Source organism: Ranitomeya variabilis, chromosome 3 (assembly GCF_051348905.1).
Source record: "Ranitomeya variabilis isolate aRanVar5 chromosome 3, aRanVar5.hap1, whole genome shotgun sequence".
NCBI classification, from domain to species: domain Eukaryota; kingdom Metazoa; phylum Chordata; class Amphibia; order Anura; family Dendrobatidae; genus Ranitomeya; species Ranitomeya variabilis.
In genome coordinates this window covers 54431003-54453860 of record NC_135234.1, presented here as the reverse complement: position 1 = coordinate 54453860, position 22858 = coordinate 54431003, and the positions used below count along the sequence as shown (strand labels likewise).

Genomic DNA, 22858 nt, shown 5'->3' with positions numbered 1-22858 from the left:
GAGATAGCTTTTGGTCAAGAGATATGGCCAGAATAAGGCTTGCCATTTACTTTAGGTTCAGCCAACAGCCATTCCTCCCAACTCCTTCATGTGTTCTCAACAGGGAGAGAGGAATATAACTCTACCAGACATTTCCTAGCAGTGGTTTATCTAGTCAAAAACTTTGCTTTCCCCAAGCATCTACTCTCAATGAAAAGTATAGTTACCACCATAGACATCTGATGGCAGATCAGCTCAGCCAATTTTGGTCAACAACATTCAACAATGAGGCAGGCCTTTTGAGAAAGCAGCTAAACATTCGCTAACAACATCCTACCATAAGAGGGTAGAGCACGACAGTGGTATAGAAGGTAGAGAGGGTACAGTGCTTCCTCATGGCTGACACTTACTGGAGAATGTGGCTGTCATTGTTGGGACCGTAGCTGTATTTACTCCTGTTCTGAGGATAATGACCCAATACATGCAAATCAGTACGTGGTATTATATGCATGTTTGCCTGCCCCAGCCCTGGTCAAAAATGATAAGTAACCTCTTGATACAGACAGAAGACACATTTGGGTTCAGATAACATAGCAGATTGACCACCAATACCATAAACTCAATGTTTTCTGTGGACATCTTTCCTGGAGACCCTCAAGAAGAACGGCCATAGTGATTGGTGGAAGTTTAAACCCTTAGACCCTGTTAATGGCTATCATCTCTATAAAAGTTGTATAAAATAAGAATTTTAAAGTAAATTATCCTGAGTTATAAAATGGATGTTTTAAGTACTAGTAATATTTTTGAGAGTTGTAATAGTATAAATGGTAAGTTTCACCAAAGGTTCTGCAAAGGAAAAGCATGTAAGTCCCATTCTCAGTACAAGTGCTTGTGATCTGCTGGTAATATACTACATGTGCAGTAGACACAGAGGCGTCTCCCTGTACCATGTGCTCGCCATGATCCAGAATATAAAGGAAAGATGGAACACTGCAAAATGCCATGCTAACGTAATATAAGGATGGTTACTTACCAACAGGGCGAACTGAAGAAATTACAATGGTGGTGAGAGAACATAAAAAGAAAATTAAAAGAAAGTTTGTCAGAATGTGACATGCAAAACTACATGGCTATAGTGACTACAACAGATTAAATCATCAGTGCATGCATGAATCAGCTGAGAAACACAGGGGCTCGTGTATGAAAAATAGAGAAAAAGAAGTAAGTGGTGTTGCCCTCCACAAACTGATCATACTAATGAGATCCTTAACAAACATTCAGATTTGTCATGGGAAATATCACTCATTGGTACGGTACTACTTTTATCCATTACCGCCCCGTATGAAGTAAAATACAAAAAAGTGGGAGTAATATAAAATCTAGTTAACCGCATGCATAAATATTACCGGCAAATACAGTATTAAGCAAAATATCCTCTGCTTAGATAGATATGAGATAGACATAATAGATAGATAGATAGATAGATAGATAGATAGATAGATAGATAGATAGATAATAGAAAGAGAATAGATAGATAGAAAATAGAGAAATAGTAGATAGATAGATAGATAGATAGATAGATAGATAGATGATAGATAGATAGATAGATAGACAGATAATAGATAGATAATAGATAGAATATAGACAGATAATAGATAGATAGTAGATACATAGATGATAGATGGTAGATAGATAGATAGATAGATAGATAGATAGATAGATAGATAGATAGATAGACAGATAATAGATAGATAGATACATAATAGATAGATAATAGATAGATAAGCAGATAGTCTATCTAGTTTCCATATATCTTAGAAAATACATCTAATTTATCTATCTCAGATTATCTACCTAAGATAAGTTTTCTATCTATCATTTTGGGGCCACCACATATTTACTACTTTAAAGGGGTTATTTGGGATTGTAGTTATTTTTTTCTTGTCGTGACTAAGAATTTACAGGCATGAAGTTGGTAATTTCCTGCCTATTCTGCTTATTGTTAACCGCTCAGACGATGACTCTTCCGCTTCTTTTCACCAGTCAGTCAGTAGAGCAGCTCTTCCTCTTCTGGGCCACTCTGTGGAAGTTAGGAAGCGGGGAGCAGGCTGTAAATTAGCATGACATCGGTAGAGTCACCTCATCAACAGAACAGAGTGGAAAAGAAGGCGCTACTCTGTGAACGTGACGTCACTGGAAGAGCGAGAATCTCCAGCAGGAGCAGTCCGTGACCACTCGGAGCCGGCAGACATGGTCAGCGGGTAGAACAGGCAGGTGGTTGGCAACTACCTGCTTGTAAGTTCTTAGCCCCAGATGACGATAACCAAAGTCCCGGATAAACACCCTCAATAATCAGCGACATTAACAATGAGATTAGTTTATGGTTGTCTTTTAAAACAGTTATCTACTTGCACAATTGATTTACAAGGAAGACCTTGAGCAGGTTTTCTATAAAATTGTTATATAGGGGATACTGGTTCAGCACTTCTATAACCCTGAGACTCCAGATCAGCGATAATGTGTGCAAAACTGTAAAGCACTGCGGAATTTGTTAGCGCTATATAGAAATAAAGATTATTATTATTATCAGCACAAATCTCATTCTGTCAATGTGTTAGATTTTTCTGAAATGTCTAACCAATAAAATGAGTTTCCCTTTCCTAGTGGACAAACTTAGCTTTCCTATTAGATTAGCAAAGGCAGATACTATGTATTAGTGTGGAAAAGAGAGAAAATGATTGAATTCATCCACCTACATAATATATATGAGCGAATATAGCAGATGTTCAAGCAAATAGCTTCAATTTCCAAAAATTAACCCATGCGTGAATTTCATATATAGCCAGGCCAACAATTCCGTTCTCCTTCCATCTCCGATAAGATATTCACGAAGGTTTACATGTGATGTATTGTGTTGAAAAAAAAGCATGGAATGTGCTAAAAATACTATTATTAGCCTTATAACAGCTTGCATGATAGCACTAAACATGCGCCACTAAACTGTGAAATAGTGTTTCCATTGAGTGGAGAAAAATCATTCGGTGCAATTTCATCCCGGAATGGGAAAATGATATTTGTAAGAACCTCAGAATTCCTTGAATATTTTTCTTTCATGATTATTTGCCTTTATCTTTTGCGAAAATAAAATTTATCAAGAGGGAACTCACATTTTTAATAGCATTTCTTGAGTATTTGTAACACTTTAATGAAATAAGGGCAAGAAAAAAAATCTGGAAAATATATTGTTTCATGTTTGTTGATCCTGTTTTAAAGGAATATATCCTGAATCATATTATTTATTCGGGGCATATTTATCAATGTTTTCTCATATAGTACAAACTGTGACTAGATGGTTTTAAGTTGCTCCAAATTTATCATAGTGGTTCATGCTGTTTGATAAATCTGGTGCATCTTTAGACTGTGTGGGATAAAGCCCCCCATAATCGATAGATTGGCCAACAGATATCTCTCCCGAGTACCCCCGTACACAGGAAGGCTCGTTACTTGGCGTTACTCTGTTTTCTACGAGAGAGTTGGTGATGGGCTTCTTTGGTGGTGGCTTATTTCCCGGAGAAGAAACAGATCGGCCATTGGAAGTTCAACTTGTCGGATCCTTCACTTCCCCAAAATCATCTGTGATATGAGTCAGAAGGTCGACCGGCCAATAGTCTATCGGCCATGCCTGATAACTTCAGGCATTTGGACAGTGTTATTTTAATATGTATAAGATCCTTTTCAAGATTAATTTATCAAGACTAGTGCAAAGTAAAAGTAAAAAGTTGAATCATTTCCCATAATAACCAAATAGATTCATTCATTTCCAGAGACCCTGTGAAATACCAAAAATTACATCTGATTGGTTGTTATGGGCAAATAGTCCATTTTTGTAATAAATTCCCTTCCAAGTGTTCATCCCCTATTAGCTGGCGTACTTTGTGCCAGAAATTTCTATAAAAATGTTGCTTTTTTTGCACACTTTCTATTGAACCATACCACTTTCAGCGGAATCTATGCCCTCTTGCCAGTCAATATATATATAAAGGGGATCATTTATAAAGGCTTTTTCAACAATTTTCAAAATGTTAATCCTTTTTTTTTACATGTAAATGTTACATAAAAATGTGCAACTTTTATGATTTTAGTCCACTTCTAAAAAAGTGGGCATGGTTAACTAAGAAAATAAGGTTTAAGACAGATTTATGATTCACCAACATTCCACTGGCCTCCACCAGATCGATCACAAAATAACACTTTTTTGTGGGACTACATCAAGGACTTAGAGTATCTACCCTCATAACCCAGCAATAGGGTATGAACGATTTGAGACCATGCATCACTGAGACAATGGAGTTCATACCCGAGGATATGCTGGCAAATATCTGGAAAGAACGGAACTACGGCCTAGACATCTGTCATGTCACAAATGGAAATCACTTTGAACAAACTGTATGTAGTTTATAGATAAAACTTAGATAATGCGTCGTTTCATGTTAATACATTAGGCATTCTCGGTTATGAACACCGAAGCTATAATTTTGCATCGTCCTTTTTGAATCATCCTCTACTTTATCACATATTGTCCAAACATTTTAGCCATTTAGAGGGGTCAATGAGGGGCATATGACAATGCTGTCTTGGTACATAAGAAACATAAGAAACAGGAAGGGTCCATAGACCCATGATTATCAACATAGGAGGAGAGTTAAAGAGGTTGTCCACTACTAGGACAACCCCTCCTCGATCTAAATGTTTGGCCTCTTTAAAATAAAACCACCTACACTCAGCTCCTGTGCCAGTGCAGTTCCAGCATTGTCAGTACTCGTGTTTCCGGGGCTCACGTGTGGTTATGATATGTGAGCCCTGCGTACAATCAGCGCTGGCATCACTGTCCCCTCCTTCGGACATATGCGTAATCAAAAGGTAGCTAGAGCAGCGGCTGGCCACTTACTTCTTCTTGATTACTAATATATCGGAAGATGGGGACAGTGACGCCAGCACTGACTAAGCGCAGGGCTCACGTGACATAACAACCAGGAACGTGACTGCAGACACCACTGGAACTGCGCCAGCATGAGGGGTGAGCATAAGCGTTTTTAGTTTAATGGGGCCAAGCATTCAGATCGATAAACAGTTGTCCTAGTAGTGGACGACCCAATAAATAACTAAATCTGAACCCATTAGTAAAATTTTCACAGGACAACTAAAAGGAAGGTATTCAGTTAATTTGTGAAATTCCTTCTTAACAGTCATACGAATGTCTCCTGTTTAGTTGGATTATTACTATTTCACAAACTTTGGAACTAGGTTTGCTGCGATATTTCATCTGTATAATCAAATCTAATCGAAATTCATGCAATGTACCTGAAAGTTAATATGTAGGAAAAGTCAATCACTGCCCCCTCTCATGTCTTCTTTTTTTTTAGCGATCTAATGAAATTAGAGAAGAAATGATTGTACCTACCTCTTACTGTGAGCGTCGCTGAAGCCTCCACTTTACCAACCCGGTTCTCCGAAATACACGTAAACGTCCCCTCATCAATACTGGCAGCCTTCTTAATCCGTAAAGTGTAATCATCCTTGATGTCATATCTATATATCAAGGTGTGAAAAAAAAATTGGAAATCTTAATGTAATAATGGATGTTTCTCAAGACACGCAAACCTTTACCTTGCAACATATAGATTCATCACAGATGTACCTGTTAGCACCATTCATCGTAGGCTTTAATAATTTCACACTAACATAAATCTCAATGACAGTTTTATGCCTCTATGCATTAGTTAAAAACTTTGAGGCAATAAAATTAGTACTGCCATGTGCTCCCGGTATTAGGGCATTATTAATAATATCACTTTGTTCTTTGCAATATGGCAACATGACAAATGAATGTGATCAGTCCTCGATATGACACGTCGTGCGCGCTCTCTGACACCGTAAGCATTACATTGTTATGCTTTTGTGGCTTTCCAATCTATTTAATCATCACTATACTCTGATAAAACCTTTTAGTCCCTTTGGAGAACAAGATCGCATTACTTTTACCTCGCTTGATGGAGCTTCGGGCATAATCATAATCATAATTCAAGTGATCTAAGTCATCTAGGTAAAGCAACTAACTGGGACTACAAATCCCAGCATATGGACAATGTGCACCCGCCCATAGTGCCCAAGAGGTTCTTTCTTGTACAGTAGATATCACACTCTTTTATACACTTTTTCATTTTGTCTTAGACATAGATATGCTAGCATCATTTAAAGGGGTGTCCTATCTCACAAATCACTAGGATATGCCATCACTTTATGATCGGTGGAGGTCTGTGCTCTGGAACTATCCACCAACTCGTTTTTTGCCAGAAAAAGTTCTTTATAATGGATCAACCCCACACAGTGGGAGCTGATTGACCTGACAGTCCAGGGAAAGCAGAACGACCCATTCAAGTTATTGTGATTGGTTGGGAGCATGGCTGTGTAGAGAAAAAGTAGCAGGGACCATCAGTTTTGCATCTTTTCACTCCTAGGATAATTGGGGGGCCGAAATTCTGACTTCTCTCATTATAAAGTAAAGGCTTATCTTGATGGGATGCCTCATTTATAAAGTTTGAGGTAAAAAGTTTAGTTTGGACTTTTCTCGATAGGCATGTGGACGAGTCAGATGGGTAATAATGATCAGAAATTCATAAACTAGAGATTTATAAATAAGATGATGGTCTTCAAAAATAAAGCAACATGAACTAAAGCTTTATGGTAAAAATGGACCAACAAGGTGGAATATTTTCGACAAATTACTTGGTGGTAGAGGTTTATGAAAAAGCATAAAGGCAGAACTAATCAGTTCGGAAGTAATCAGTGACATCTGCAAACCGGTTTCATAAATGTTTGCAGATACAAAGACAATTCACATCTTACTTTGATCGGACAACATGGTGCTAACTTGCAAGGATTATGGGCTTAATTCTGGCCAAGAACACATTGACAGTGTCACAGCTGGTTTTATAGTAAATGGGGCACTGGGATCTAGCATAACAGACCCAAAAGTAGTATTTTTTTGCACAATTTCAAAAGTGTTTTATATATATTTGGATGGAAAAGGCAAAATTATCTCAGTTAGTGTTCGAGTTTCCACCTCTGCACAGGGGGAATCTCAAACCATCTCGGCTGTGGTCTCCCATTCTTCTCCAGCCGCAGTGGAGCCTGCTCAACAGAGACATTGGTCCCAGCGTCTGCCTCAGCCTGATATGGTGCAGATGATTACTAATGCCTTTCCAGGCTCAGCAATTGTAGCCAGTACTGGTCAGCGGCGAGCAGACGTCTCTGGGACTAAGTCCTGCTTCTCCCCTTGTGAGCATGCCCACGGTAAGACCTCTCATTGGAGGTCGAGGGTCACATGCTCAGGTACTGTAGTAGCTCCCATTGGTCCTCTAGGAAGGTCCTGAAGTTGCTCAGGTACTGTAGCAGCTCCCATTGGTCCTCTAGGAAGGTCCTGAAGTTGCTGCAGCTATACAAGGTTTGCATGGCCGCATGGCCATGCGCTAGTATTAACCTAAGTTATGAGCTTAGCGCCAGTGTGGTCATGCTTGCATGTGGTCAGGGTTTGGCTAAAATAAGCCCGTAGAATACCGGCACCTCTGGAGAGGAGTTTGTGTATGTGGATTCAGGGTTTGGTTGAAATTAGCCCCTAGAATACCGGCACCTCTGGTGAGGAGTTTTGTGTGTGCTATGCTGACAGCATGACCACTGTCGGCTCTATTAGGTAGCTGTTCCCCTGTGAGGTTAAAAGGGCACAGAGGTTCTCTTTCTTAAGCGAATCTGTGAAGTAACAGAGTTTGCTTATACCGCCACATAGTACTGTCTTTTACTAGCAGCAGGTTCTCTCCTGCACAGTGGACCCCGGGTTGCGAACTCACTTACTACTCTATATATATATATATATATATATATATATATATATATATATATATATATATATATATATATATATATATATATATATATATACTCAGTGTGTTCTGCACTGAAGTGAAGGAGTCAAGGTATATTTCAGGTTTCTCATGGTACAGTTCTTTAGGACCTCACAGAAAAGTGTCCAGCTTGTTTCCCCTCAAGACCAGCCAAGCTACGTGTTCATACGTGTGTAAGAGGGCAAAATCCAGAATCAACTTTAGTTATCTTTAATGTTATATGGACATGACTGAGAAACGGAAATCAGACATATAATTGTATATGGTGCAAAGAATATGTCAGCACCACAGAAATATTGGCAAATACATACCCATATTTATATATTTGCCAATATTTTTTATGGTGCTAACATATCCTTGGGGCCATATAGAATGATATGTCTAATTTCTGTTCCTCAGTTATGTCCATATAACATATTCTTGGTGTGTGAACGTCCATGTAACATGTCCAGAACTATAATTTATATATGCAATGGATGCCCCATTCACTGAGTCCAAATTGAGACATTATAGATGTGAAACGATAATATCCAACTCACTGCGATCTAATTACGCTGCAACTGCGGCAATTCCAGAAATTGGATGTGGACTAATAAAGGATGTTGGCACTTCTTTACTTTCTTTGGAGATGTAAGAAATACCTTCACTATATAATATAGGGTCAGAATGATTAGAGGAACATTACCACTGCTTCATCCTTATTGGAATTGCATGATACCATTTACCGAGTAAATAAACCACAGCAAACATATTACGGGAAGAAGGCGTCAACTATGGGATCAATTTGAGAATCTCATATATTTGAAACAGTAACTAATGCAACGATGTTAGATGTAAAATCTCTCCAAAGTAGCCGTGCAATAATTTAATGCCACTGGCCGGACGGACGGTAACGTACGCAGCGAGGAGACAATAACATCCATAGAAACTCCTGGGATCTCATTTATTTATTGTGGCCTCTGAAAGAAGTGGGGAATAAATGAAGGTAAAGGCCTCCATCAGAGGAGGAAAGGCCAGAGCAATGTGATCGGATCATTCACACAGGATTATAAGGCCGGGGCACAAGGGTCGGTCAAGGTAATATCCAACCGGATGCAACTGCAGAAACGGCTGCCAAATATAAAATATGGCATCTAATAATAAAACGCTAAACAAATAGCCAGGCTCGTCTTGAGAAGAGGTCTACTGAGGGAAGACATGATTGAGTTCCATGAGACCCCATTAAATATTAAATTTTACTGGAGTTCCTTTTATTTATAGGAAAATGGCAAGTATCCAGTCACGAGAAGACAGAAGTATATTCATGGGCACACTATCTAGCTATGTAATATCTATCTACGGTATCTATATCTACAGAATATATCATATCTACAGTATATATCTATAGTATCTATAGACAGTATCTACATATCTGTAGTATCTATCTATATCTACAGTGTCTATTGTATCTACAGTATCCATCTATAATATCTATCTACCCCATATCTATCTACACTATCTTATCTACAGTATTTATCATATCTGCAGTATCTACAGGTGCTTCTCACAAAATTAGAATATCATCAAAAAGTTAATTAATTTAAGTTCTTCATTACAAAAAGGGAAACTCGTATATTATATAGAGTCATTACAAACAGAGTGATCTATTTCAAGTGTTTATTTCTGTTAATGTTGATGATTATGGCTTACCGCCAATGAAAACCCAAAAGTCATTATCTCAGTTATTATTATCTCCACAATCATGGGGAAGACTACTGACTTCACAGATGTCCAGAAGGCAGTCATTGACACACTCCACAAGGAGGGTAAGCCACAAAAGGTCATCGCTAAAGAAGCTGGCTGTTCACAGAGTGCTGTATCCAAGTATATTAAAGGAAAGTTGAGAGGAAAGAAAAATTGTGGTAGAAAAAGGTCTATAGTATGTATATCTACAGTATCTATCCTTCTTATCCATCTATCTACAGTATCTATCTATCGTATCTATAGTATCTCTCTCCTATATCTATTTATCTACAGTATCTATCTATAGTATCTCTCTACTTCTCTATCAAATCCAAAAAAAATGGAAGTGGCACACCATATACAGATTAAAAAATTAAGTGCTATTTAATAGCTCGCATGATGACATTTCGGTTCAATAGTGCAAACCTATTTCAAGCCTTCTTTGGATTATTTTGAAGGACTGGTTTGTACCTGGGAGGCTTTGCACCCTGTAATTGTTGATGCTGCTTTTGTGTCTTTCTTCTTTATCTATCTATCTATCTATCTATCTATCTATCTATCTATCTATCTATCTATCTATCTATCTATCTATCCATTTACAGTATCTACTGTATGTATCTATTTAACTATCTATTATCTATCTATCATCTATCTATCTATCTATACAATACCATTTGCACATTTTCCATGAAAATTTCCCAGAGTGATATCAGAGCGCTGGCTTATACCTACTAGTCCTTGTATGACTGTGAGCTGAGTTATAACTATAGAAAAGTCTGGAATGTCGCCACAAAGCGAAATAAATAACAGAAAGGTGCAGAGTGCCGCAGACAATGGCCCTCTGTGCACAGTATATGTGTTACCGGAGCATTGCTGGTCGCTCCTTGGGTCTTATAATAGCATGAAAACTCTACCTTGTGTTATCGGAAAGTGTCTCAATGCTGCTTTTGTTTAAGGGTTTAACGTTCTCAGTCTTGTGTTCAAAGGTGCTTCTAAAACCTTTCAGAAAAGCCATATTATTATGCCAAGCGGCTGAAGCCTAGGAAAGCTGAAGAACTAGATATGCAAGAGGAAAAGCTTAGGTTTGTTCTTAATTAGAAGCAGAAAAGATGACAAAACAGTAGTAAGAAGTCAACAGTAACACGGATGGGGATATTTGGATTGAGAAATCTGGCAATCATTGGGTCTGACTGAATACACTCATTGTTGCTTCTTGTGATTAATGACCGCTGTACAATGGGAAGCAGGCGGTCTATTCCGCGCACATACACCCCCCACCCGTATATTCCTACACACGCATGAAATATTTACCCCATTTAGATTTGGCCCCTGGATAACATGCTCTATCATCACCGTACCAGGAATTGACTGTTACCAGCTGTAAAAAAGTCAAATAAAAAAATAAAAATGGAGAAAAAAAAGAAGCAAAAATAGGAAAGTAAATCAGAGTACAGCTATAACCATCTGTTCGTACAAAGGTAAAAAAAATGTAAGAAGTTTCTGCAGCTGATATGGAATATGTTCTTCTGAGCCTTCAGGAAGATCACACAGATTATGTTGTACTTTGATTTATTTTTGTCTTTTTTTTCTAGCTAATTAGTTGTCAAAAATATATTTTATTCTTTTGTATTTTTCTACACTTCAGAAGAACATGACATTTCCTTTCCAAATATACATACTACCATTTAAAGGGAATATATAAAAATCTATTCATCTTAAAGGGCCTGTTGCATCTTTTATTTTCAGAAGAGCATCGGGGAGAGGTGCCAGGGGGCAGTCCTCTCTTGATGAGCGACAGTTTGGACTGGCAGTACGGTCACACTCTCCAACGCTGCAATGCACAGGCAAACTTGTCACTGCAGTGAAGGAGTGCAGGGGAACTAAAGATGGCAAAATGTTGCACACAGTGTGGGAAGACTAAGTGCAACATGAGGGGAAGAGGGAATGGAGACCCATTGGTAGATCTAATAGCATCCTGCCTCCCCTACCGTGCCTATGTTGGTTCTACACCAATTGCAGAGCAGGAACCTAAGCCCTGTGTATCCCTAGAGCTAGGTCCTGAATAGGGAAGAGGGGGGTGAGCACTGGTCAGTCCCCACTGTAAACTAAAGAGAAGAAGGGAGACAAACAAGAGGAAAGCACCTTAGCTTGAGCAGACTCAGAGAGGTAACACCAAATGTCCTCCAACAGCACCAGAGAGGAAGTATGCCAACTGCTATAACTCCAAGCCTTCACAAGGGGAAAATGTAAATATCACTGGCAATTCCGTGAAGCAGACTGAGAGTCTATAAACACCCAGATCCAGGTGTGTCAATAACAGCCGGAGGGAGGTTGCCACAGGGTACAAAAGTCAGAAGGATTAAGAAGGCGTCTGCAATGCGAAACGCAGAGACATTCTGCAGCCAGATGCAGAGCGACTGTCTGTAACATCTGACACACCCGTGACACAGGACCCAGTGATTCACTGAGCTTCAAAGTAGCACTTGCAAACTCTATAACAAAGAACTTGCAAATCAAGGAGAACTGCTACCTCTGATGGATTGCAAAGGTGGCCGCAGTACATTCTAGTACATTTTTCTTTGACCAAGCTGGAGTTGAATGTTTTTTTCCAGGAGGCAAAGAGAAGTAAAGAAGTAGCTAGTAAGAGGAGAATGAAGCCTATTTCTCTGAGAAAACATATTATAAAATTTTGTATATTTCTTTGTACCATTAACTTATGCAAAGTTTGATAAGATAGTGATTATTCGATTAGTATACAGTAAGCTCCTCCAAGTGGTGGTTGAAGGTTGACCGAATTTTACCATTTTTATTATTGTTTATGTGAGGGATTGGAGATCTGTATCAGGAAAAAACAACTCAAACATAAAGTCATTTTAAGAAATTAATTGGAACAGAATGTTGGACCTGAAAACAATATGACGATAAATGGTGAACATGTACCACAGTGAGATATGTGCGCTTGGAGGCAAATGTTATCCGTACTTACACAACCCCACAGGATTCACCATGTTGAAAATAATCTTTGTTGGATGATTCATAATTTTAGAATAATGAAAATATTATAAAACATTTGTTTGTTTCTCTTTATAACATTCCTTTCATTACAGAGTTTAATAGAAAAAAAAAATGAGGGTAAAATCTTGGAATCCGATACAATTGGAAAACAAATATAATTTTATGTCTCTGTTAGACCGGTAGCTTTCCCCTGCGTGCCGCAGATACATCCAGCATTTGTAGCTCTGTAAAAGTCTCCTGTTTTATTGATGTTAACAATCTTAATTTCTTTTAACATTTTGTCACAAGAGACTCGGTTCAAGAACCGGTCAAGGTACTGTACCCCCCGGCAAATCCACATGCTGAAGATGTACACAGTACTGTATGTTGTGCTTTGGTTTCTTTCGGCTTTGTACAAAATAATGTGAAAAAGTCAGTATCTTCTATCCTCTCTATCATTACTTTCTGCTGAAGTGACGAATGCAGTACAACCTACTGTTACAGATTCACGTTCACAATATTCTTATTTTTACATTTAGTGTGTGTGCGAGCAAAAGCTTCAGACGTACACACCAAAACGTGTCTATAGGGCTCCATTGGTCAAAAGAAGGCTAATGGCGTATTCTTTTAGTCTTCTTCTGGCTGTAATACATCAATATACTGATTTAAAAAGTGTGAGATAGTTTAGTAAATTTATCAAACAAAATCAAAAATAGGGTATCACAGTATATCGTATGTCACAGGAATACATTAAATGTACATTATAAGCTGTTCAACATCATTTTATGATATAAAAGAGAAGCCGTACTCGCCTACGGAGATCGGATGCAGTACCAGCCATCAGCCTTAACGGCATCAGATTAAAGGGAATCTGTCAGTAGGGTTAACCTTCCTAAGCCACCTATATGGAGATGTAGGTCATAGGAAGCTGAATAAAATGATACCTTGATATCTACAATATGATGTTTTATTCCAGAGAAATCCACATTTTTCTCATATGTAAATGAGCTGTTAAGATATATGGGTTGGACACAGATCTCCCGAAAATCTGCCTCCAGAGCTTATTTTAAATAAAAAAAAAGATATTACTATGGCGAGATATGTGCTCCCCCCATTCTTATTACTCTCACCTCATCATACCAGCTCATCAGGTCTTTAGGAATTGGTTATTCATAACTATTTCTATATGTACTTTATTTGATACACACATGCGGGCTACCATGGTATTATCTGGTATTTTTTTTTAATTGATCATGCTACACAGATTATATCTATGGGAGCCCATTAGAATACTATTGATACAGTCATGGCTAAAAGTGTCCAGCCCATTTTGGGGGTTTTGTGTAAAATTATGTTCAATTTGCCTTTTTTTAATTTTTTTTTCTGTCCCAATACACACAAATGAAATAAACGTGCAATTGCAATAATTCTCTGGGAGAAATACTTCATTTTTTGGAATAAGTTGAAGGATGCCAACCCTTTCAGCCATGTCTGTATAACCCTGGTTCATGGGATCAGGATTATATTTACCTTCCAATACTTTGCCACTTATTACATGCCGGTGTGTAACTCATTTTTACGATGTTATTATACTATTAGATGGTGGTCTGATTCTAACGCATCGGGTATTCTAGAATATGTATGTATGTATATAGCAGCCACATAGTATATAGCACAGGCCACGTAGTATGTAGGAGCCATGTAGTATATAGCAGACAAATACTATGTGGCCTGTGCTATATACTATGTGGCTTCTATATACATACATACATACATATTGTAGAATACCCAATGCGTTAATGCAGGCCACGCAGTATATAACAGTGGCCACGCATTATATAACACAGCCCAAACAGTATATAACACAGCCCACGTACTATATAACACAGCCCACGCAGTATATAGCAGCCAAGCAGTATCTAACACAGGCAACGTAGTATATAACACAGGAGACGTAGTATATAACACAGGCCATGCAGTATATAACACAGGGCACATAGTATATAGCACAGCCCACACAGTATATAGCAGCCACGCAGTATATAAGACAGGCACACAGGCGACTGTTATGATCTGGTGGCCTAGGAGCAGCATGGGACATACTCTGGAGAAGGTGGGGCCTGTACTGACCACACTCCTAATCCTGACACCGCAACTAGAAGTAGCCGTGGGATGTACCTATCCAGGCCTAGACACCTCGACACGGCCGGAGAACTAAATACCCCTAAAGATAGAAAAGGGAAAACTATCTTGCCTCAGAGAAAATCCCCAAAGGATAGACAGCCCCCCACAAATATTGACTGTGAGAGGAGAGGGAAATAACATACACAGACTGAAATCAGAATTTAGCAAAGGAGGCCACTTCTAGCTAAATAGGAAGGATAGGACAGAGTACTATGCGGTCAGTATAAAAACACTAGAAAATATCCACCACAGAAAATACAAAATCTCCACATCTAACTAAAGGTATGGAGGGTATACCTGCATCTCCAGAGATACCAGCTTGGCTAAACAAATCCTTATACAGACCAAGCTGGACAAGACAAAAACATGGAAATGAACTGAACAATAAGGCCCACAGCATGTGGACAGCAAAAATCAAGGCCAGAACTTATCTTTGTTGAAATGAACAGCTAAGCAGGAGAGACCAGGCAGGGATGTGAATCCTCCAGGAACAATGGACAACTGGCACTGACTAAAGGGTAGAGCAAGACTAAATAGCCCAGTCAGAATTGCAAAAAGTGAACACACCTGATAAATGCTGCGATCCAGAGACAGCAGCACTACCACTTACAACCACCGGAGGGATCCCAAGAACAGAAATCACAACAGGCGACGTAGTGTATAGCACAGGCCACGCAATATATAACACAGGGCACATAGTATGTAGCACAGCCCACACAGAATATAGCAGCCACACAGTAAATAAGACAGACACACAGGCGACGTAGTATATAGCACAGGCCACGCAGTATCTAACACTGGCCACGTAGTATATAGCAGCCACACAGTATATAACACAGCCCACGCAGTATTTAGAAGTGTGGGCACCATATCCCTGTTAAAAAAAATAAAATAAAAAATAGTTATATACTCACCCGCCGGGATCCAGCGGAGCTCTGGCGATGCGCGCGCGGCTGCCGCCATCTTCCATTCCCAGGATGCATTGTGAAATTACCCAGATGACTTAGCGGTCTCGCAAGCCCGCTAAGTGTTCTGGGTAATTTCGCAATGCATCTCTGGGAACGGAGATGGCGGCAGGCGCGAGCGCATTGTCGATCGACGGAAGGTGAGAATAGCAGGTTTTTTGTTTTTTATTTTTAACATTAGATCTTTTTACTATTGATGCTGCATAGGCAGCATCAATAGTAAAAAGTTGGGGACACACAGGGTTAATAGCAGCGGTAACGGAGTGCGTTACACCATGGCATAACGCGGTCTGTTACCCCTGGCATTAACCTTGTGTGAGCGGTGACCGGAGGGGAGTATGGAGCGGGCGCCGGGCAGTGATTGCAGGGGAGTAGGGAGGGACTAATCGGACTGTGCCTGTCGCTGATTGGTCGCGGCAGCCATGACAGGCAGCTGGCGAGACCAATCAGTGATGCAGGATTTCTGTGACGGAAGTTGCCGACAGAAAGACGGAAGTACCCCTTAGACAATAATATATATAGATCACTATGGCCCATTATGTTTGTAGGCTATGGCTATTCTAAACATTATTTTAAACAATCTCTTGTTTCGTGCACTTTAATAATCTCATGACTGTAGCATATAATATTATATGAGATAATTTGGAACTTCGCACTGTAATTGTATTCTGCTGATACTCAGTCTACCTTTTTAAGGTCTTACCATTACTATATGCATTTTTGTATTTATAGACAAGGCCTGCATGTGTATCTCGATACCTTGTCATTTACTTTATGTTGGCTTACATTATATTATTATTATTATTACTACCATAATTTTCCTTTTATAATACTTGCATGATTAGGGAGTATATTTGTTTGGGGGCAGACAAACCTTGGGGGTGACCCTTTGGATCATTGTCCATCTATAGTCTGATATTGCCTTTTAGCATACCTTTTTGTCACCTATATGTAATTTTTTGATTATTATTCAATACATTTTCTACTATTGCATCATAATAATAGTTGCTCCTTCGTGTCTTTTTCTTTGGGATCTTTATAGAAAAAGAAATTGCGGCTCAAGCCTGTGCACTATGCTTTGCGCTATGTGGGCAGAGCCAAAAACATAAGTGCACATGCGCCCCCACTAGAGTAAAGAAATGTGCGCAGGCGCAATCAAGAGCCGTGATTTCTGTGCACAGGCGCAAGATTTCACCCAGAAATGTGGATGATGCAAGGTGTCATCCACATCAATTAAAGAAAGAGGACGCAAGGGAGGGATGACGAGGCCCGAAACCCTGCCCATTGGACCAAACCAACACGATTACCATACAGAACTTAAATAGGTTTTTGTGGGGTATACAGGTGGAGTCAGGGAGTTCTAGAAGCATTTGTGGAAAGCAGTGCAGACTCTGAATAAGGTGATAGTTTTGGTTGATTTATGAGAAAACTGGTGACAGCTTCCCTTTAAACAGATGAAGTGTTAGTTTAGAAGTGACGGCTGCCACTTTTAAGCATTTGTCACAGCATCATTTTATTGCATATGATGTAAACAAGGTACTAGAGGTCCAGATGAGCCTCTTCTGCCATTCTACTATTATCGTTTAAAGGGAATCTGTCACCCCAAAATTCACCTATAAGCTAATGCTGTAGATAAGCCCCCAATGTAACCTGAAAGATAAGAAAAATGAGTTAGATTATACTCACCCAGGGGCGGTCCGGTGCGGTCCGGTCTGATGGGAGTCACAGTCCGGGTCCAGCGCCTCCCATCTTCACACGATGACGTCCTCTTCTTTGTTTCATGCCGCGGCTCCTGCGCATACGTACTTTATCTGCCCTGTTGAGGGCAGAGCAAACTACTGCAGTGTGCAGGAGCTGGGCCTCTCTGACCTTTCCCGACACCTGTGCACTGCAGTACTTTGCTCTGCTCTCAACAGGGCAGATAAAGTACGCCGGAGCCTCAGTGTGAAGACAAGAAGAGGACGTCAACACCCATTGGACAGGACCGCCCCTGGGTGAGTATAATCAAACTCGTTTTTCTTATCTTTCAGGTTACATCGGGGGCTTATCTACAGTATTACAAAATGCTGTAGATAAGCCCCTGATGGCGGTGGCCTTACCTTATAGGCGAATTTTGGTTTGACAGATTCCCTTTAATAGGTGCACTTGCGTCTATTCTTTTAAGGAGGACCTTTCACTTGCCATCAATTTGGAACTCTTTACTTTGGTGTAAATATCAATGTTCTCCTGTTTCTCCTGGCCCTGTTTTTCTTTTATTTCCTGCACCTCTGCATTTCTGAGATATGGACTCCTCTCTCATGTATGCAAGTCTAATGTTTTTAACCAATTGGGAGTGGTCCTTAAGAATCCTCCCAGAAACAAGAGTTGAGGACCACATCCACTAGGCTAAAAGACTATATTTCTATACACTGAAGATGAGGCCATATCTCAGACATGCAGAACAGCAGGAGTAAAAGAAAAAAATGTCAGATTCAGGAAATCAGCGGCATTTACACCAAGTACAAAACGGACAAATGTATGGCAACAAAGATACTACTAGCTACCACTTTCCTATATAAAAGTCTAATCTTTTTAGCCAACTGGGCATGGTCCTCAAGAAGACACCCACAGAGAAGAGCTGAGAACCACACCCCACTGAATTATAAAAAATAGACTAGAAGTGACAGGTCCTCTCAAACATTAACATCATATAGATGCCTTAGTCTAAAATTAATCTTTCCTGGTGAATTCTTCTTTATATATTTTTATGTAGCTGCGGACACAGATATATATTTTACTACCCAAAATGGTAAATTACTATATGACATGAGAATGCCTACTATGAAATTACATTACACATCAGTAGTAAAGTGCTCGATTTACTAGATTTCTTTAACCTCATTCTGTAAAAAGCAGCAGATCAGCTCCATACATTTATTTTAAGAAATTTAATTTAGGCTTTCTATTCCCCGGGACTGAAGTGCGGGGCACCAGCCAAGCTTCCCTGGTCGATCTGGCATTTCCTCTTCCTAAACGTTGTGTTCTTATAATCATTAAATGTCTATTAGTGTTTCAGAAAAGTAAAGTCTGAAATTCTATTACAGTTTAAAAAAAAAAAAAAAAAAACGACTGCTCATGTCTGGGCAACAACATTTAGTCAAAGTATATTTTTACCAAAAAAAGAACAGATCTTCCCCGGCGGTGATGAAAAACTATTGGAAGCTCTTTTCTGTGCAGGAGGTTGGAATTGCTATTACACTGTCATAAATTTCCCCTTGTAATTGAAAATCTCTTCTCCGAGTGCAGAGAAGAATTTCTGTTTTACATACTTTGTAATTACAGCATGCAGCTGCCCTCTAAGACGTGTCATTTTCCCAAACCCCATGCTTGGCCTACATTTAAGGACATCTATTCATTAGAAGCTGTATAAAGGATGACCTCTTCTAGGAACACACTGCAGACAAATGAAGCATCCTACCAGTTATCATTTTCTTGCAAAATATATATACTGAACTATGATGACTGAAACCCCTTCGATGAGACTAACTCTTTAAGAACACCAACCCTTCATCAAAACTAGATTGCTGATCACAGAATTTCAAATCCACCATATATTTCGCATAAGGGCCATAAACTCTTAAGAGAAAATCACACCCTTAGAAAATTACCAGGGGCATAATGATTGTGGTTGCAGAAAGTGTAGGAGGGTGGCCCATCGACGTCAACAACTACTTCAGCTAGATGTGTGTCCGAGGACTTATAAGGCTTATAAGCCTCATCACACTAACATGCCAGGCCAGACATGTCACTCTCCACAAGTAGAAATGTTACCTCTTTATAGGGTCTATAATGTCATAAAGGTCCTTACATCTGACCAACATGGAGGTGAGGACCTAAGGCCAAATTTCATACTCTAGTTGATCCACCGAAGACCATTTCTCAATTAAATTTGTGTGATTGCCTCAAAGTTATTTTTTTCTAAATTTGACATCAGAATGTCAACTAATAACCTGACCCCATTCTCCTGTAGGCAATTACATGGTAATAACAATCCTGTTAGGAGCTATCCTATATATTTTGTGTTTTCACCATTGTTTAAACTTAAAAACATTCCTCAGTGTTTGTAAAACAGCAAACTAAGTAATCTGGGCCGTAGAGCATCCTAGCCAAGTCATCCTTTGAAAACAAGTCCATTTCTTTTAAATGATCACACCAGCTTGGTGACATCAGCATAGACGTCTTTGAACTATAAGGGATACTCTTGTAGGGTCTGGACTCAGAAAACCTTGAAAAGAGAGCTGAGATGTACACACCTCAGTGTCGTAAAATTATATTCTAAATCACTTCTATTCAAAACGCTATCTATACAAAGTAAGCTTAAAAAGACTGAACTGTAAAGACACTGACTTGAGTAGTCTACCTGCAGAAAAATAAATAATTCAATAAATACTAAAGAAAATGACGAACCTTCCTCTTGGCAAGTCAACATCATCTTTTTTCCACCGGACCGTTGGCTGAGGATCCCCCTGGACCTGACATCGGAATTCTACAGCTTCGTCCTCTAGTACAACCTGGTTAATAGGTCTTCTGAGAAAAGTGGGCCTTTCTTCAGAGGGAAAAGAGAAGACAAATTGTCGTTATTAAATCCTTTAACAACACCTTTGAGTAGTAATCTTTGGGTCAAGATTTTACCTTTGCACAATATGAAATAAAAAAACCTCTTAATTGGACGTGATACTTTTAATCGGAGTTAACACACAATGGGACATGAATGAGATGTCCATTTGGAGTCTTTACGAAAAAAATAAAACTTTTTGCCATATCCGAGGAATAGGAGCATGAAACATTTAGGGCCGCATGTAAAGACAAGGTGATGGTTGATTTGCTTTATTTCCTTAGGATATTTTCCTTCAAGGTGAGAATATCATCTACATTTCAGAGGGGCATTGTGGAAACCATCAAAGCCAATTACAGCCTCAATGTGGAAGAAGCACAAAGCAATAATAGCTGTAAAAAATATCACCGACTTTTTTATTTTTCAACAACTCGAGTCTAAAAAGAACCATTATAATCAGTCAAAAAGCTAATTGCAAAACTATAGAGTGAGCGGAGAGCCCTGCTACTGCCAATACAATTAACATGCTACATGTGCGAGATAAACTCGATTAGAGCCTCCTGTATAACTTGCTTTCAGCGCTAATCTCCCTGGATATGATCTGACAACGTGCGATAATAACCACGCTTCTCTTTAAAAAAAATGCTACATTAATAAAACAAAGCTACAGGCTAGATCATAGTTTTATCAAATCTTTCTGATAGGCTCAAATAGGGCCTCTGGTATAATACCAGAAATGGAATAAATGAGTTTTCTGAATGCATCAGTTATAGGAAAATATTAAAGGGGTTGTTGTGTCTAAATTGAAAAGTCTGCAGTTGCTCTTTTTGACTGCAGACTTTTGAATCCCCCAGAGCACGCACTGTGCGCTGTGAGGATTAACAAGCTGAATGGCGGTGATATACGCGAACGCCGGGAATGGCGGTGATATACACGAAATGCATACTCCTGGGCAGAAGCTGTCTAGTGGACAGCTGTCTAGTGCAGACTTTTCATTTTTAGACTAGACAACCCCTTTAAGAGTTATGCAATGACTACATGAAGTTGATTGGTTGCTGATGTTTGCTGTAAATGACTTTTTCTGGGCTTGTGCACATGACTGTATTTTCGGGGAAAATGTGATCCAGCAAAATATCGGATCACCCTCAGACCAATTTTTTTCCATGGGGCCGTGCACATGTCCGAATTTTTCATCAGACTGAGCAGCAGCATGTCCAAGTTTCATCTGATATTCTGATCGCAAGTCAATGAGTGCGTGTAAAACATTGGACTGCACTCGGATGACATCGGAGTGTGGTCCGATTTTCACGGACTAATAGAATGGATGGAGACATTTTTTTTTCCATCTTCTTCTCATCCAAGAAAATCAGAGATTGAACTCTGATCAACGGATCAAGCTCTGATTAGAGTTTGATCAGAGCATGACTTGTATAACTGGTCCGATCCTTGGATGAGAGAAAGTACACTGGTGTAACCCTAGCCTATCACTGGTCCGTATACCTAATACTATGTGGGATATTTGTTATGAGACGTTCACCAGAATTCTGGAGAAAAAAGTCGCTCATTTTGGCAAATATTTATGTGCAATCCAATCAGAAGTTTTCGAAGTTTCACACCATAATCCCGGACCTTCAACTGACACAAACAGATTGATATACTGTATATCCCTAATGGGAATGGTTACCCTCGTTCTAACATGGAGCCGCAGACATCATTCATTCTCTATAGGGTTTCCTGAAAAAGTCAAGCATAATACTTGGCAGTCCCATAGGGAATAAATGTACTGGTGGTCTCAGCAGTCTGATCCGCGCCCATCAATAAGTTATCACTTATACCGTGGATAGGTAATTACTTGTTCTAACCGGACAACCCCTTAAAAAAAAAGTTAAAATAAAAGTCACTATTGAAAGTTGACTATATAAAAAAATGCAAAACTGAGCTGGTATTTCTGAAGAATGTCTGTTGGTTTAAAACCAAGAGTTGTTGTGTGTAAAACACGGCAGAAGATATGACTTTTTTTGAGTCTTTTGTATACGGAACTTCAATAAGGCTACTTTTAATCACGAAATTAAAATGCTGGATTTTCACTTTTCCTTGATGTAACCAGTCTGACCTTACTGATTCGCGCAGTCCAATCTATTTGGCAGGTGAGCTGAAATTGGAAAAATTGTTTAGGTCTAAATATAGTTATTTATTCCTAATAGCACCATGAATAAAAATGCCAAAAAGCAACTAAAGTATTAAAAAATAAAATAATTGAATAATATTGACATGTTTGTGGTGCAGGTTACAGAATAATACTTTTATTATTATATACAGTATATATATTTATAACAACATTTTGTATATATTTTTTATTCTATTTACAGTATGTGTTTATTATACTAATTTTTAATTCTGGAGACAAAATATTCAATATATTTTAACATATCTGTACAGAATACTGTGGATATTCACGTAAT

General features: G+C 39.0%; 1 protein-coding gene across 16 annotated transcripts in view; it reads right to left on the bottom strand.

Annotated features, from left to right (window-relative positions):
- ROBO2 (roundabout guidance receptor 2) overlaps nucleotides 1–22858 on the bottom strand; it is a 1292543-nt gene that overhangs the window by 188827 nt on the left and 1080858 nt on the right. For 12 of the 16 annotated variants that reach the window (XM_077294049.1, XM_077294050.1, XM_077294062.1 and 9 more), the window contains exons 5-7: nucleotides 20249–20387; nucleotides 5441–5568; nucleotides 1013–1024 (exon numbers count right to left, since the gene is read on the bottom strand). In XM_077294049.1, the coding sequence (XP_077150164.1) occupies nucleotides 1013–1024; nucleotides 5441–5568; nucleotides 20249–20387 (279 nt within the window). The remainder of the gene's footprint in view (nucleotides 1–1012; nucleotides 1025–5440; nucleotides 5569–20248; nucleotides 20388–22858) is intronic. The other 4 variants (XM_077294051.1, XM_077294054.1, XM_077294065.1 and 1 more) reach the window with 1 other exon arrangement.